This window comes from Peromyscus maniculatus, chromosome 1 (genome assembly GCF_049852395.1).
Source record: "Peromyscus maniculatus bairdii isolate BWxNUB_F1_BW_parent chromosome 1, HU_Pman_BW_mat_3.1, whole genome shotgun sequence".
NCBI classification, from domain to species: Eukaryota; Metazoa; Chordata; class Mammalia; order Rodentia; family Cricetidae; genus Peromyscus; species Peromyscus maniculatus.
Genome location: NC_134852.1, coordinates 132,153,221 through 132,170,771, shown reverse-complemented (window position 1 = coordinate 132,170,771; position 17,551 = coordinate 132,153,221). Strand labels below are relative to the sequence as shown.

Here is a 17,551-nt window from a genome sequence, read left to right as displayed (position 1 = left end):
GCACTTTTTGATGTGCTGGAGGCACAGATCTGTGCAAATTAAAATCCTTGTGTGTGTGTGTGTGTGTGTGTGTGTGTTGGGGGTGTGGCCTGGAGGGTGGGAAATGACAGGTGAGGGATAATAGGGCAGAACTGGTGCTTCAGTGGAACCTTGTGCGTTGTCTCCTTTGCCTGCCAGGCTGAGGCCTCCCATAGTCTTAACAGTGCTGCCAGTAGATCATTGACAGCAATGCAAAACTACTCTGGCGTCTAGACATGCATATTAATCCTGCCCACTGGCCAGATAGCTTTCCCCACTGGCTGGAGCCAGTTCTGTACCCATTTGCATGTTTGTTTCAATAGTTCTTTATTCTACATCAATTTGCCCTTTGGCCTTTGTTGTGGACATATTAATACAACATCTTCTTGACTCCTTTAATCTGAAGAGTTAACTAAAATATTTCATGTGTAAGGCTGGCATGGTAGTTCACACCTGTAGTTCCACCTCTTGGAAGGCTGAGGCAGGAGAATTACTGCAGGGTTTTAGGCTGTCTTGGCCCACATAGTTCAAGAACATCTTAGATTACTGAGTGTGAGAGACCCTTCTCAAAACCAAAACCAAAACCAAAACCAAAACCAAAACCAAAACCAAAACCACAACAAAGCTGTAGTGGTAGCATTTGCTTTAATCATGCTTGGAATATAATGGCAAGAGGATCAAGAGTTCTGGGTCCTTAGCTGTGTAGTGAACAAAACCTACTGGTTACATGAGACCTTAACCCAAAACAATCAGAAAAAGGTGTGTTTATACATTAACGTGTTCACTTCTTAGAGTACGAGAATCACCACTTGCTTTTGAGAAAAGTATCCTTTCATAAAATAAGTATTTTATAAATTATGGTGCAATGTGTCATGTAGAAAATAAAAAAAAGTGTGGAAGCCAGAATGGAAGGTGCTCTGGGAGGACCCTAATGAATAAAAATGTTGAAAGGATGATGCTTTATTGAAATTCAGATTTAGCCAGGAGTGCAGTATCTTATCTGGTAACCCTACTTCTCAAGGAAGAAGGGACAGTAACTTGCTAGGTTGGTTTTTGATCTTTCAAGTGGTCTTGCACAAAAAAAGACCTCGTGAGTTGGAGGCGGCGCAGAGGAGCGGTATGGGGAGGTGGGACCAGGGTCAGAAATGGGCGTGCCCAGCAGGGGCCGCCCCCATCACGTGCCTCTCTGTCCCTGCCGCGTCGGCAGCTGGAGAGAAGGCTAGGCGGCGGCGGCGGCTGCAGCTTTAGGGCAGGGGTAATTGCGGCCGCAGCACTGGGCTGGGCAGATGGCAGCGACGGCAGTGGCGCCGGGGACTGGATCCCCAGCGGGGACCGAGTCGGCGTCTGGTGCCCCGGGGTCGGCGGCAGCGCTGGAACTGTGGCTCAGTGAGTAGCATCGCGCCGCACGTGATCCCGCTTCCCGCCGCCCTGGTTGTCCTCCTCGGTGGGGAAGGGGTCTCTAGGCTCGCCCAGGGAATTCCAGGGACCTCAGACCACCCCACGGCTCAGTGGCCCAGCGGCCCCACCTAACAGCTGGAGCGCGAATGCGTAGTGATCTCTTGTGCCGAGGACTGTGCAGAAGGCGTTTCAGCCATTGTTAGTCTGGTCGCAGACCCTGGAGGGGAACCCTCATTTACTTACCCCTGACTGCGCAGCTTCTTTGCATACCGTGTCTAAGAGCTAATGTGGCTGCTGCCTTTAAGAGCAAAACCAGCCTTTTTGCCTCGGTACGGGTTTTCTCTGGCCAGATTTAATTGTTCCTTGTCCTAGCTTCACGGTGGTCCCTGGAGGTGGGGTCCTTAAGATTCTCGCTTAATCTGAGGAATTGAGGTTCAGAAAGGATAAAGAATCCACCCCTTGTGTGGGCTCCACTGCATTCTGGGCGCACTGCGATGGTAACACGGGACATTGCCCACAAAGACATTTTCATTGGGTGCTGGCTGCCAGAACAGCACCTCGTTAACAGAAGCTGCAGGAAGGGCGCTTTTTGAGCATAGTAGGGACTGTTTTGTTTACCTGGGGCTTGTCATAGCTGGTATACAGTGTTTTTGTGGACAATGGAGGAGGCCATATTCCAGACAGGAAACTGCAAAAACTCAGAACGAGAATGTAGAACATTCTGGGAGGGAGTAGGCCTGTTGGCCGGGAGTGCAGAGCTTAAAGAGCAGGGAATACAGAAAAGATACCTCAGGCTAATTTGCTAATAGAAGTAAGAAGAGCATGGATGGCTTTGTATGCCACAGAAGAAACTATTTTTTTTAAATATTTTCTATTTTGTGTATTTGGGGTGGGGCGTGCTGCTCCTGGCTTGTGGAGGTCAGAGGACAACTGGGGAGGAGGGGTGATTTATCTCTTTAGACTCTTCTGTGGGCCCTAGGACTGAAACTCGGGTGATAAGACTGGGTTGCAGGCCCCTTTATCTTCAGAGTTATTGCTGGCCCCGAATTTTACGTTTTAGCAGATGGGGGAGGCTGTGGGAGAGAATCTGATCCAGTTAGCCCCATCAAGGCGCCACATGCGGTGCTACTGGATGAATTGGTGGAGGTGAGACTTCAGGTCTTTAGATAGCTGGAGGGGGGTGGTGCAGTAGGACTGGGAGGTGGGGATCAAGGGTAGAATGGACTGGCTGAGTCCACCTGAAGGGTTTAATGTAAACACAGCTGCATGTGCATTACTTTGATTTAAAAAAAAAAAAAATCTGAGCCGGGCGGTGGTGGTGCACGCCTTTAATCCCAGCACTCGGGAGGCAGAGCCAGGCGGATCTCTGTAAGTTTGAGGCTAGCCTGGGCTACCAAGTGAGTTCCAGGAAAGGCGCAAAGCTACACAGAGAAACCCTGTCTTGAAAAACCAAAAAAAAAAAAAAAAATCTGGATCCGCACGGTAGTGGTACTCAAGGTAGAGCCAGTGGATCTCTGTAAGTTCGAGGCCAGCCTGGTCTTCCAGGACAGCTAGAGCTCCATAGTGAGGCCCTGTCTAGGGAAACAAAACAAAACAAACAAACAAAATCCAGCAAGGATTAGCCAACACCATAGACAGCCTTCCTTCAGGGTGCAAGCACAGATGGACTCAGGAGATGAAGAATGGGAAGGATCCCTGGTTTCAGGAGTCAAAGGTAATTGTGGATGCCCCACCTGTGAGGAGGAGGGATTATGTAGTGTGAAGTTTGCAGTTCTTTGCAAGATAGTCAGGAAGAGGCTCTGTGAGCGTTCAGTGGGCTGGAGTGGGGGGGTGGGGTAAGAGCTGGAGGCGTGGTTTGGGAGCTAAGATGGTGTGTGTGTGTGTGTGTGTGTGTGTGTGTGTGTGTGTGTGTGTGTGTGTGTGTGTGTGAAGAGCGGAGCTTTGGAGCTGGAGCAGTCTCCATATCTCCCAAGCAGACGGGACCAGTAGCCTGGAGGTGTAGAAACAGAGCTGGAAAGCTGGGCTGGGGAGAGCCACAGGCAGAGGGGTGTGGGCCATAGTTTGTTGCTTCAAAATGGAGACTGGAGGGAGGGGAACTTGGAGTCTGGTAAAAGGTTCTTGAGAGGCCTTGAGTAAAATGGTGGAAACGGAAGGTTTGTGAAGCGGTGGGGAACAGCAGGCTGAGATTGGAGTGGGGGGACAACGCGTATGCTGGGTAGGGTGAGAGTCAGCCCTGCCAGTGGTTGTTGAAGAACATCTGTCTGCAACTGGGGCTGTCTGAGGAGTTGGCAGTTACCCCAAAGTTCTTAGACCCTCTGCCTTTCCAGAGAGGGCTGGAACCAACCTTTTTATGTAAAATTCCTTGAGTTATTTCAAAGTTGGCAACTACTTTCAAAGAAATGTGTTGAAGAGCCGTGGGATAATCTGTAGTGTGTGTGTGTGTGTGTGTGTGTGCAAATGGTTTTTTATGGTGCTTGGTGTGAAAGGAAGGAGAGGGGCAAGATCCAGTGGGAATTTGAGAGTAATGGAGAGGGCACAGTAACTCCTCTTCCTGCGGTGCTCCTTTGGGAAGCTCCCCTTGGCTTCTGGGTCTGTGTTTGGCCACTGCAGAGGGGCTTTAAGACGTTGGAGCCCTTGGGAACCTGAATGGGAAGTATCAGGCCCGGATGTGGCCTGCAGAGGAAGAACAGCTTGTCTCGGTGAGGCCTGGGGAAGGAGATAAAGGTGGCTGCACATGCAAACTCGTAGGTCCTGTCACTGCACTGGGCTTGAGGAAGGCAGCGAAGTCCAGGAGTCCTGGAAGAAAGCCGAACCACGAAAGTGCACTGCGGGCCCACACAGTGTTGGAGATGGGGTTTCAACCTCTGCAATTGACATGTTGGGACTGCGTTCCGAGCTGTGCTAGGCTGTTTTAAGTTCATTTTGTTCTCCACTAGATGCCAATTATACCCCTGACCTTGCCAGTCCTGACCCCCAAGGTATCTCCAGCCATGTTCAATTTCTCAGGATGGGGAGGGTTGGATCAGGAACCCCCTGTTTGCCCACCCCCATTTGTCCTCTCAGTTGGGATGTTGGAGTGTCAACTGCTCATCAGAAATGTGTACAGCAGGGCCTGGGGACTTGGCTAGTGCTTAACATACAAGTGTCACTACCCAGATTTAGATTCCCAGCAACCACATAAAACCAGGCACGACTACACACATCTGTACACCCAACAGTAGAGAGCAGAGACAGGCAGATCTCAGGGGCTTGCTGGCTGGCCAGTCTAGGCAAACCAGAGAGCTCCAGGTTCAAAGAGAGACCTTGTCTCAAAAAAATAAAGAATAAAGGTTGAAAAGCAATTGAGAAGATATGGCAACATCTCTGGCTTCCACAAGTATTTGCACAGGCTAGAGTGTGTGTGTGTGTGTGTGTGTGTGTGTGTGTGAAGAAGGTGCTGTGTTTTAAAGCAGGAGTGCTGAGGGTGGGTACTGGTGGTATAATGTAGACAAGAGTTGGAGGAGTTTGAGGCATGATCAGGACAGGTGTGTAGTTGAGAAGGATGTACCATGTGTCGACAAGATGGAAAAGAAAGCCATTGGTAGATCTTGCCTTTACTGTCTCCTTAGAGCTTCTGGAGGATCAAAAATGTTAATACATTTTCATAATGTTTTTTTTTTTTCTTTCTTTCTGAGACAGATTCTCACTGTGTAGCCCTGACTTTCCTGGAACTGGGTCTATATAGCCCAGGCTGGCCTTAAACTCAGAGATCTGCCTGCCTCTGCCTCCCAAGTTGGGGATTAAAGGCTACTGCCTCGCTGCACATTTTTATAAAGTTCTTAAATAGTGCCTTAATATAGTGTATAGTAAGTTCAATAAACTGGATTATGGAAAGAAAGGCTTTGAATAGGTGTGATTCCAACCCCAAAGCTCCATGCTGTCATTGAGATTTTGTTTCTTTTCTTGGATTTGCTCAGTTCTCTGCGCCCTGCTGTACTCAGGGCAGAAATAATTCATTTCACCATGATTTTTACAAGGCACTGTTCTGTCCGTGGGCCTTTTTGGCTTGAATCATGTCTGTCTCGGAATCTGGATGACCAAGAGGATAAAATAGGAAAAGGACCAGACCAGTAGGATGGGAGAGGAAAGAGGTGAGATCTAGCTCAACTTTGGACTTGAGAAGAGATAGTTTACCAAAGGATGAAGAAGCTGTTGCTGAAACTATGCTTTAAAAATACAAAAAGCTGCCGGGCGTTGGTGGCGCACGCCTTTAATCCCAGCACTCGGGAGGCAGAGCCAGGCGGATCTCTGTGAGTTCGAGGCCAGCCTGGGCTACCAAGTGAGCTCCAGGAAAGGCGCAAAGCTACACAAAGAAACCCTGTCTCGAAAAACCAAAAAAAAAAAAAAAATACAAAAAGCTGAGGGGGTGGTGGTGCACGCCTTTAATCCCAGCACTCTGGGAGGCAGAGGCAGGTGGATTTCTGGATTCCGGCCAGCATTGTCTATAGAGTGAGTTCCAGGACAGCCAGGGCTACACAGAAAAACCCTGTCTTGAAAAAAATAAAAATAAACAAAAAATCTTTTTTTTTTAAATCATATTTATTTATTGTTTATATACACAGGTCCACTTTAGTTTCCTCTCTCTACCATGTAGGTCCTGGGGATGGAGCTCAGGTGATCAGGATCGGTGGCAAGGGCTTTTATACACCAAACCATCTCTCCTGCCCAGGGGTTTTAGGTTTTGTTGTTGTTTGTTTTTTGTTTTTTTGAGACAGGGTTTCTCTGTGTACCTTTGCGCCTTTCCTGGATCTCGCTCTGTAGACCAGGCTGGCCTCCAACTCACAGAGATCCGCCTGCCTCTGCCTCCCGAGTGCTGGGATTAAAGGCGTGCACCACCACCGCCCCGGCTATGTTTGTTTTTAACGGAGTTTTGCTATGTAGCCTGGGCTGGACTGGTATTTAACTCAAGGTGGTCTTGAATTTATGGCAGTCCTCCTGTCTCAGCCTCCTGAGAGCTGGAATTGCCAATTAACCAACACCATGCCAGCCAGTGCATTTATCATTATTCCATGTGACTGCTCTAGCATTACCCCTAATGAAAAACTCTGAGAGCTACTATGAGTGTAGTGCGAGCTGGCTCGCTGCAGGGGTCTCAAGTGTTGCCAGGATTGTGTTGTTTTTCAGGGCATGTAGTCACCTTGGTCTCTGACTGTGGATTCTAACTCTGGTCTAGTAAAAATGAAGTGTAATGAAAAATAAAGTGGATCCCTTGTTCTTGCTTCTGCCTGGACTTGCTCCCACACGATAGCCCATCTTCCTTCCCTCTCCACTTTTATTCCACCCCCGGGGCTCTGGATTGCAGTCTACATCTGTTTCAAAATCCAGAGCTGCGCAGCTCTGCTAGCCTGGAGTCCAGATTACAGCATTCCTTCTGGTCCTGGCCAGTTTCCCTGTAGGCGGCATTGAATGATTGATGGGCTGTAGGGTCCCAGGTTGTGGCCCTGAGGAAAAACTCCTTGTGCAATGAGCACCGCTGGAAGGTTGAGTTGGGCTCCCAGAGGTGACCCAGCTTCTAGCCTCCAGGCTCCCCTTGCAAGCACACTCTGCCTCTAGTGACAGAGTCATGACCCTGGCGATTGGTTGGCAGCTGGCTGAAATCATTTGGCTTCTCAGATGGTCACTCCAGGAGCCATTTTACTGGCAACTAGGATCTCTGCTGCTGTCTTAATACCCTTGACCCAGAGCGGAACAGGAACAGGCTTGCAGCAAATCTTAGGAACACTTTTTATTAAGCAAGTATGTGACAACAGTATTATTTCTTGGACTCTCCTTGTCCCTTCCAGGGACAGCCTCAGTAAGGAGCCTGGATGTCCATTCTCAGTGCCCTGAGGACGGTGACAGTCACAAAACAAAGAAGGGTGTCCTCGGAGGGTTTTGCTGGCTGTTCCCCTCCAACCCCCCAGCTCCTCTTTGGTTTAGATTTGTGTCAGACAGATCCCAGCAGCTGTTGTTCCTATCAGGCCCACTTGCTGGGTCCTGTGGGGGTCACTTTCTCTGTAGCTGCCTGAGACCTCTGAAATAGCTTGGACAGTCAGGGATTATGTGTTCAGGGGCATTTCAGAACTGAAATAGCCACTCTCTGGCGTCAGCCATGGCCCAGGCGGCTATCCCAGCCCCATACAGCAGACACATTCCTTCTTTAAGTGATTGTCTGTGCTGGCCATGCTCTGTGCTGGAGCAGGTCAAGGTGAGCAGTCCCCTCCCTCCTTCCTGCCTTTGTCAAGGAGCCAAGTCTTCCCACCAGGACTTGGAGCCAGGCTGACCTGGGGCCTAACTTTCGTTTGTGTGGTTTTCTTGCTCTGTGCCTGGAACAGAGTCTCCTCAGCTGCAAAGGGTGAGGTGATAACATCAATGTCAGCCCTTCTGAGGACTTTGTCATGGTGTCCTACTTAAAAAAGCACCTAGAGAAAGGAAAAATAAAAGTGGCCCTTGAGTGAGTCCTCACCCCAAATCGAGCAGATAAAGAAGAAACGTCTTATGCCACACGGAGCCTTTGGCTGCTTCCCCCGGTTAAGGGTTTGGGAGCTTTCTAACTTCCTTTGCCCCAGTGGACCCTGCCTGTGCTGGACCCTTCCTCCCCAGGAACCCGCAGAAGGGAATGAAGGAGAAGGCTGCATTCTGCACGCCGGGCTCTCCTGGTCCTTTCCTCTGCCTCCAGCTCTAAGAGGTGTCAGCCTTGACCCTGTTGTGTTCCCGAAGCTGAAGCTTAAATGGTGAATCACTTCAGGTGATTCAGGCACCGAGTCGGAGAATCACTGTTGAAAAATTTATTTAACTATCTGCAGATGGTTTTTAGACCTAGAGTAACTAGACAACTTGGTTGTTTTTTTTTTTTTTTAAGATTTATTTTCTTTTTAGTTTTGTGTATGTGTGTTTGTACATATTAGTGTAGATGTTCAAGGAGGCCAAAAGAGAGTGCCAAGACCCCTGGAGCTGGAGTTACAGGCCATTGTGAGCCGCCCAACATGGGTGCTGGGAACTGAGCTCAGGTCCTCAGCAAGAGCAGTACCCACTCCTAAACACTGAACTCTCTCTCCAGCACATGTTACTTATTTTGTTATGTTCAAGTGTATGCCGAAGTCAGTGATCTCTCTTCACCATGTGGGCCCCAGGGGTCAAACGGAGGTTGTCAGACTTGGCGGAAGTTGCTTGACCCGCTGACCCATCTCACCAACTTACAGATTTTGGAGGGTAAGGTTTATAGGGGTAGTCTTTTTGTGTTGTTTTGTTTTTGAGATAGGGTTTTTCTATATAACGCTGCTTGTCCTGGAACTTACTCTGTAAACCAGGCTGGCCTTGAATTCACAGAGATCCTCCTGCCTCTGCCTCCCGAGTGCTGGGAATTAAAGGAGGATTAAAGGTGTGCACCACCACTGCCTGGCTTATTGGGGTAATTTTATGGGAAGTCACTTCATGGTTAGTCAGGGAGCATCTGTATTTCATACCTATTTGGAAAGCCTTGTGCTAAGCACTAGAGGAATAATGTGGCATATGGTTTCAAGGGTTTTAATCTCTGTAGGCACAATAAAGTATATGCATTTTTTTAAATAGGAAAAGGCAGAGACTATTTAGAATTAAATAATTATCGATTACTTACTCTGTGCCGGCACTTTGGACACTATCCCTAAATCACATAATAGTTGAAAATACTCTATTCTTAGCTGGGCATAGTAGTGCATGCCTTTAGTCCCAGCACTTGAGAGGCAGAGGCAGAGGCAGAGGCAGGCAGATCTCAGAGTTCAAGGCCAGCCTGGTCTACAGAGCTAGTTCCAGGACAGCCAAGGCTACACAGAGAAACTGTGTCTTGAAAACACCAAAACAAACAAACAAACAAATAAAACTATGTTCCTTATTTTATAATTGAAACAGTCAGAGAGTTCGGGGACATTAGTTGATGGTTGTGATTATTTAGGGTAGAGTTAGAGATCACCACCATAAAGTGGTGGTTGGAGAGGAATGCCATTAAAGTGCCAGTCTGCACCTGCTGTTGGGAAGTTGAGAACCAGCCTTGGCAAAATAGTGAGACCCTGTGAAAAAAGGAAAAAAAAAGTTTTGAGGAGTCAGACATCATCTATTTTGTGTGTGGTGGGAGATACAGATCTAGGAATTTTTTTCTTTTGTGGTACTGGGATGGAGCCAGAGCTTCACATGTTCTAGGCAAGCGCTGTACACCTGAGCTCCACTCCAGCTCCCAAGGCAGGCAGTCTCTAGGAAAGGGCTGTGTTTGCATTGTGATCTGATTGGCAGATAGGGTTCTGCAAGAAAGGGCCCTGCGTGTGTGGATGTTGGGGTGGGGGAGCTTTGTGTTTAGATAAAGCCCATAGATGTGCCCTTTGATCCTCATATGACCTCACGTGACGTGGATGTGACTGTAGGAGGAGGCAGTCAGCTGACTTTAGGTTGAGGATGGAATCCTGGGTAATCAGGAGGGGAGAGACTTGGTACCGGAGCAGTATGGGGCTACTGGCCAACCAGCGTTTCATTAAACCAGTGTACAAAAGCATTATCCCACAGCAGGAGGGCGTTTTTTCCTAGCAGAAGGAATTCTGAGAAGTCTTTAAAACTTCTTAAAATTATGTTTGTGTGTGTGTGTGTGTGTGTGTGTGTGTGTGTGTGTGTGTGTGTGTGTGTACTACAGTGCAAAAGTGAAAGTCAGAACAACTTCTTGGAGTCAGTTCTTTCCTTCCACCAAGTGGGATCAACTCAAGTCACGGAGCTTGCTGGCAAGTGCCTTTACCCAGGGACCCATCTCATTTCCTGAGGAGTCTTAAAGAGAGGGGTAGGCATGTGAGGGGAGGAAAAGGCTTCTCGGGGAGAGAAATAATAACATCAGATTTCACCCCTGAAAATAGATCTCCGTTAGGACAAGGGTGGACCACCCAGAGTCAAGGATGTTGTAGAAAAACCTAGAACCCAAACAGACTCCCTGTGGTGGGGTATTGTCTCTCTGTTATGGGGCTAAGAAACTGACAGCCCCCAAATGCTACCCCAGCCAACCACCAACATCGCAAAGCCAGGACGGGGGCTCCTGACGTTGAAGAAGGTACACACAGACCGATTTGGCCCTAGAAATGGCCGTTTGCTTACTAATCAGTTTTTCATTCATGCGTCCAGCATATCTTTAGGAACCGCCTAACATTGCTGGCACACGGCACACGGTACTCGACAGCGGTGAACAGCCCAGGTGCCGTCCCTGCCCCTCTCAGCCACCTGACCACTGATCTGACCTCTAGAGCTGTGATGTCAGTCACAGCCATGCAGAAGGCACACATTTCTTATGTTATGCTTTCTTTAACTTTATCGTTGATTCCTCGACAGATAAAGCCACAGACCCAAGCATGGTGGAGCAGGATTGGTCAGCGATCCAGAATTTCTGTGAGCAGGTGAACACCGACCCCAATGGGTAAGCTCCTTAGAGACACGCTTGACTTTGGGGGCATCAGACCCTTGTCTCGGGGGCCTGCAGCTGGGAATGTTTTCATTTCATTCTTTTCCCCTCTCCCCACAATCTAAGCAAATTGGTATTTTAAAAAAATGTTTTGCACTATTGCTTTTTTGTTTGGTTTGCTTTTTTGTTTGTTTGGTTTTTTTGAGACAGGGTCTCTCTATGAAGTCCTGGCTGCCCTAGAGCTCCATATGTAAACCATGCTGGCCTTGAACTCACAGAGAACCTCCTGCCTCTGCCTCCCGAATGTTGGAATTAAAGGTGCAACTGTACCATGACTGGCTATTTTTTATAACTAAGACTTTTTTTAATTGTGTTATGTTATAAAACAAATTGAACTAGGTTTCCCAAAGATGGGAATCATACTGATGCACCGGTTATGATTAAAAAAAATTTAAGAAAGCTGGGTGCAGTGGTGCATCCCTTTAGTCCCAGTCCTCAGGAGGCAGACACAGGCAGGTCTCTGTGAGTTTAAGGCTAGCCTGTTCTACAAAGAGAGTTCCAGGACAGCCAGGATTCTTACACAAAGAAACCCTGTCTCAAACAAACAAACAAAAAATTAAGAAAGATTTATTTAAATTTATGTGTGTTTTGTCTGCATGTATGTAAATGCAGTACCTGCCTATCTGGTATCCACAGAGTAGAAGAGGGCAGATTCCCTGGACTGGAGTTCTGGGGACAGTTGTGAGCTGCCTTTGGGTGATGGGAACTGAACCCAGATCCTCTGCATGTGCACCGAGTGCTTTTAACTGCTGAGCCATCTCCTAGCACCCTGTTTATTATGATTAAATACACTGTTTTCTGTAGGAGAAAGAATGGCAAGGCATTGCTTTATTATTTCTTTATTTGTGGAGATGGAAATTGGACTCAGAGCCTGATGTGTTCTAAGCATGCCCTCCACCACTGAATCACATCTCCACCCTAGAGCAAGATTGTTTTGAATTTATTTCCAAAGCCCCTGCAAAGGAGCTGAGAAATAGTAATTTATGCCGATGTTGACCTACATGGTGCTCCGTGGTCAGCTGTTTGGAGCATGCTCAGAGCTTTCACTCTTCCTGATGTAGTGTTCACTGAGTAGTTGTCAGAGGATGGATGGCATCTACGTTGCTCTGAGCCTGCTGTTCTGGAAGTGGCAAGGGGGGTATGATGGAGCCCGGGCACATGCTGGCTCCAAGTGCTAGGGTGGGAGGGCATCAGTGTCTCACTGGTGTGTGCCTAAGCTCTGCCGGGTATACCCTTCCTCTGCTTTGGGACACCTTTCTGAAGGAGGAGCAGCTTAAATGAGTGTTGCTTAGGTGGTCCACCCTACCCTGAGTCCAGGTCTGTTTTGATTTTTCTTCAGCCCGACACATGCACCCTGGCTACTGGCCCACAAGATCCAGTCTCCACAAGAGAAGGAAGCCCTTTACGCCCTGACGGTGAGTTGGCTGGCCACTCAGCCCACACATTTCTGTCCCAACTCTAGAAAGAGCACTGAGGTCACCAGACAAGTTCTCCTTTCCAGGCGTTGACAACAGGCTAGGGGGTTTCCCAGATGTGTACTATGATAGTCCTTAGACCTTAGCCCGCTTTGGGAGAAAGAAAGGAGGGGTTCATGTCTGTTTGCCTCCCCAACTAGGAATAGGGCTGGTAACTGACAGAGTGAACACACATGAAAGATGGAGTTGGTGTGGGCTGTGCTGTGCTGTGCTGTGCTGTGCTGTGTCTGTACAGGGCAGCTGCTGTGCAAGCCTCGATCATGCTTGCCATGCCTAAGTTTGGGCCAGTGTTACCGGAATTTTCATGTTCCTCAAAGCCCAGATTTTAATATCTGAATATGTAGATATTAATGGAAACAAAAAAAAGAGTTTACTTTCATGTGTATGAGTGTTTTGCCTACATGTAAGCATGTATACTATATGCATTCCTGGATGCCCATAGAGGTCCAAGAGGACACAGGTTCCCTTGGACCTGAAGTTGTAAACCCTCATGTGGGTGCTGGGAATTGAACCTGGTTCCTCAGGAAGAGGAACAGTTCTTAACCACTCAGTCCTCTCTCCAGCCTCCCCCTCCCTTAAAAAAAAAAAAAAAAAAAAAAACTGAAGTAGTTCCTAGTTCTAGAATTGAAAATAAGGATAATTACTATCTGTAAAAGAAAGTTGGAGGCTGGCTGTGTAATTCCAGCACTTGGGAGATCAAGGCAGGAGGATCAGGTAGAGATCAGCCTGGGGGAAAAATGGTGTGGTGGTGCAGGCCTGTAATTCCAGCATTCTGGAGGCAGAGGCCATGGGATTGCTGTAAGTTTGAGACTAGTCTGGGCTAGATAGGGAGTCCTAGGTCAGCCAGGGCTATGATATGAGGCTGTGTCTCAGAAACAAACAGATTCATTTGATATGTTTAAAAGTCACTGTGGGTGGGGCATGGTGGCTTATGCCTTTAACCCCAGAGTTTGGGAGACAGAGGCAAACTAATCTTTGAGTTTGAGGCTAGCCTGGTCTATATATGGATTTTCAGAACAGTTAGGGATACATAATAGAGAGATCTTGTCTCCAAAAAAAGAAAAGAAAGAAAAAGGAAAAACTAGTCTGGGCTCAGGAATGTAGTCCTAGCTTGCCTTTGGAAGCCAAGGGTAGTGGAGCAAGCAGTTCTTAGGCACTGTGAGCCAGGTTTCTACCACTGGGGACGGGGAGACCTGGAGGCCAGTTTTACCTGCCCAAAGAGTCATCTAAACATCCCACTGAACTTCTGGATACTGACATGGCACTTTTTAACAAAGAACATTGTTGTTTTAAGACAGAATCTCACTGTGTAGCCCTTCCTGGCCTGGAACTGGCTGGGTAGACCAGGCTGGCCTTGAACTCAGAGATCCACCTGCTTCTGCTGGGATTAAAGATGTGTGTCACTACATGTGGCCATGGTTTGTTTTTGGCATTTTAAAATATTTATTTGTGTATCAGTGTTTTGTCTACGTTCATGTATGTTTGTACATCACATGCATCACACATATGCCTGGTGCCTGGGAAGGCCAGAAGAGGGTGTCAGATCCCCTAGAACTAGAGTTACAGACAGTATACAGCACCATGTGAATGCTGGGAATTGAACTGGGAATGGAACTCAGGTCCTTTGTTAGGGCAGCTAGTGTTCTTTTTTTTTTTTTTTTTTAAGATTTATTTATTTTATTGTATGTGTATGGGTATTTTGCCTGCATGCACAGATATGTGTACCACATGCATGCCTGGTGCCATGGATTCCCTGAAACTGGAATTACAGACAGTTGTGAGCTGCCATGTGGGTGCTGGGAATTGAACCTGGGTCCTCTAGAGGAGCAGCCAGTATTCTTAACTGCTGAGCCATTTCTCCAGCCCCATCATTTTTTTTCCCCTCCTGAAATAGAGTTTGTCTGTGTAGCTCTGGCTGTCCTGGAACTTGCTCTGTAGACCAGGCTGTTTTGGGTTTTGTTTGTTTGTCTGTTTGGTACAGGAACTCATGTAGTCTAGACTGGCTTTGAACTCCGCAATGTAGCTAAGGATGAATTTCAAAAACTTACCCTCCTGCCTGCTTCCCAAGTGCTGCGATTACAGGTGTGCTTACTCAGTTGTGCTGCTGGGACTGGAACTGAGAGCTGAAAGCATGCTAGCAAAGGCTACCAGCCGAGCCTCAGCCCAGCCAAGTTTTCTTCATCAGAAGGTGTTTGCTTTCTCCTAAGGGCTGGGGGGTCTTAAGAAAGGACTTGAGAGAGAGGTAGCTCTGGTTCTACACATCAGCAGCTGAGCTCTGTAAGCCTTGAGGTCAGCCTGCTGTGGTGCTTCAAGGCGAGCCTGTGGGGCTGGCTTTCCCTTATGGGGATCTTGTCTGCAGGTCCTGGAGATGTGCATGAACTACTGCGGGGAGAAGTTCCACAATGAGGTGGCCAAGTTCCGCTTCCTGAACGAGTTGATCAAAATATTGTCCCCAAAGGTGAGTACGTGGGCTTTGCATGCTCACTATGTTGTACCTGTACCCCACTTTCAGACTTTGTCACCCCGATCTCGGACAGAACCTGCCTGTGTGTCGGGAGCAGAGCCCTTCACGCCAAAGCTGTCTCCCTGCCAACATTTGGAGGGCAGTCAGGTTCAGAGCTAATCTCTGTCCCTCCAGTGTTAGCATTTCTGTTTTTCCTTGAAAACAGCATTACCTAGCAGGGCAGTAGCGGGGCAGGCCTTTAATCCCAACACTCAGGGAAGACAGGCAGGCAGATCTCTGTGAGTTCGAGGCCAGCCTGGTCTACATAGTGAGTTCCAGGACAGCCAGGGCTACACAGAGAAATCCTATCTTGAAAAACAAAACAAAACAAAACAAAAAAAACCCTCCAAAAATCAAAAACCCCAAAATGGCATCATCTATTTGTGAGCTGTACGGCCTACAGGAGGTGAGAGACTGTAGCGTGAGGCCCAGGTTTCCTGGCAGTGATATGGAGTGATAAGCAGGTGTGACTATTTCCCATCGCCTCTTACCTGTCCCTGCACTTTATTCCTAGCACTTGTATTAAGCTATGTCACCCACCTGCCACTGAGTGCATATGAGTTCTTTCCTGTATAGAACCTGTAGACAGAGTTTTCTTTGGGCACCAGCTCACAAATAACAACATGGAGACTTACTATGAATTATGAAAGCCTGGCCTTAGCTTAGGCTTGTTCCTAACTAGTTCTTATAACTTAAATTAACCTATATCTTTTAATCTACATTCTTCTTCTTCTTTTTTTTAAATTTCTCATCCGCCCTGCCCCCTTCCCGGTCCTTCCTCCCCAACCTTAATCTGCGTTCTTTTACGTGGCTCAGTTGTTACCTTTACTCTGTACTGCCCATCCTGCTTCTTCCGTGTCTGACTGGTGACTCTCATCTTTTCTTTTTCCCAGAGATCTCTCTCTGCCCAGAAGTCCCGCCTATCTCTCCTGCCTAGCTATTGGTCATTCAGTTTTTTATTACATCAGTCACAGCATCACAGTGTACAGATATCCCACAACAGGAACCAGCCATGGTTCTCTGGGACCTGTGTGCATCCTACAGTTTAGTTGAGTTCTGACCCATCTGGTCTTTGTTTTGTTTTGAGACAGGGTCTCTCTCTATAGCTCTGGCTGTCCTTGACCAGGCTGGCTTCAAAAATCAGTGCTAGGATTAAAGGTATAAGCCCCTACTCCTGGCCTCTGTCCGGTTTTAAACATTCCTATAAAGGGCTTAGTCCACCTACACTATGTGTTTCAAGAGCCGATCACTAGTTTTGAATGTCTTCAAGGTACTAAACATTGCACAATGCCAGTTAGGTGTTTAGGACTCCCTCCAGGTCCCCTAATTCATTAGAATCTCCACAGGAGACAGGAAATCATTGTATAATATAAATGGGAATGACCCATGGGGAGAGCCTGGTGTGGGGAAAAGGCCTGCATACCCTCCTAGCACTTTGGTTCTGGAGTTTTTATTGTTGTGGTTTGTTATTATGTTTATTTCGTTTTACTTTTTTTTTTTTTTCTTCAAACCAGGGTTTTTCTATGTAGCTCCAGCTGTCCTGGAACTCACTTTGTAGCCCAGGCTGGCCCCAAACTCACAGAGATCCACCTGCCTCTGCCTCCTGAGTGCTGGGATTTTAAGGAGTGCACGTGCACCACCACTGCCTGGCTTATGTTTATTTTTTTAAGACAGGATTTTACCATGTAGCTCAGACTGCCTTCAAAATTGTGGCAATTCTCCTGCTTTGGTCTCCCAGCGCTGGGACTATAGGAATGAACCACAGTGCTCAGGTCCATAATGAGCTTTGTTATTAATAGTGGAGATTGGATTGTCTTGAATCCAGAAGAGGCTTTGGGGTCTGGTGCCAGGGAATTTGTCCTCTGGGTGTGTCTCATTTTCAGTCCAGCTCACATCTGGACTTCAGCAGCATCTCTCTAGGGGAAGTGCTGGCCAGCTAGCTGAAGTCCCTCCCAGCTCTCTATTAATTCTCCTGTTTACTTTAGTACCTAGGGGCCTGGGCCACCGAAAAGGTTAAAGGAAGAGTTATTGAAATCCTCTTTAGCTGGACGGTCTGGTTTCCAGAAGACATGAAGATCCGAGATGCTTATCAGATGCTGAAGAAGCAAGGTTTGATCTCAGTGTTCACGTCTCCTGTCCTCACTGTGGTGTTTTGTTTCTGGGTACAGGGTCTCCTGTAACCTAGGCTGGCCTGAAGCTCACTGTGTAGCTGAGGGAGACCTCACTCCTTACCCTCCTGCCTTCACCTGACGAGTGCCAACACTGGGCCTGCTTTGTTTTGCTTTTTTTTTTTTTTATTTTATTTTATTTTTTTTTTAATTTTTTTTTTTTTTTTTTGGTTTTTCGAGACAGGGTTTCTCTGTGTAGCTTTGCGCCTTTCCTGGGACTCGCTTGGTAGACCAGGCTGGCCTCGAACTCACAGAGATCAGCCTGGCTCTGCCTCCCGAGTGCTGGGATTAAAAGCGTGCGCCACCACCGCCCGGTTCTTGGTTTCCTTTCACGTCAGGCTCTTTGGAAGAAGGAACTGGGCTCATCACCCGCTGTTTTCCCCTGCTGCATGCACTCACCCTCGTGGGGGCTGCATCAGACGGAGGTCTTGCAGTCATCTCTGGGCCCTGGGGAGTCATGGAGCTGCATAGTATAGAGTACAGGCCTTAGGACCGGGTTCTG

General features: G+C 47.7%; 1 protein-coding gene across 1 annotated transcript in view; it reads left to right on the top strand.

The window, feature by feature from the left end:
• Positions 1-1,192: 1,192 nt before the first annotated feature.
• The window catches only part of Gga2 (golgi associated, gamma adaptin ear containing, ARF binding protein 2), a 36,567-nt gene continuing 20,208 nt past the window's right edge, over positions 1,193-17,551 (top strand). The window contains exons 1-5 of the mRNA XM_006980340.4: positions 1,193-1,404; positions 10,774-10,858; positions 12,243-12,318; positions 14,738-14,836; positions 16,867-16,990. Coding sequence (XP_006980402.1) covers positions 1,305-1,404; positions 10,774-10,858; positions 12,243-12,318; positions 14,738-14,836; positions 16,867-16,990 — 484 coding nt within the window. The 5' untranslated portion in view covers positions 1,193-1,304. The remainder of the gene's footprint in view (positions 1,405-10,773; positions 10,859-12,242; positions 12,319-14,737; positions 14,837-16,866; positions 16,991-17,551) is intronic.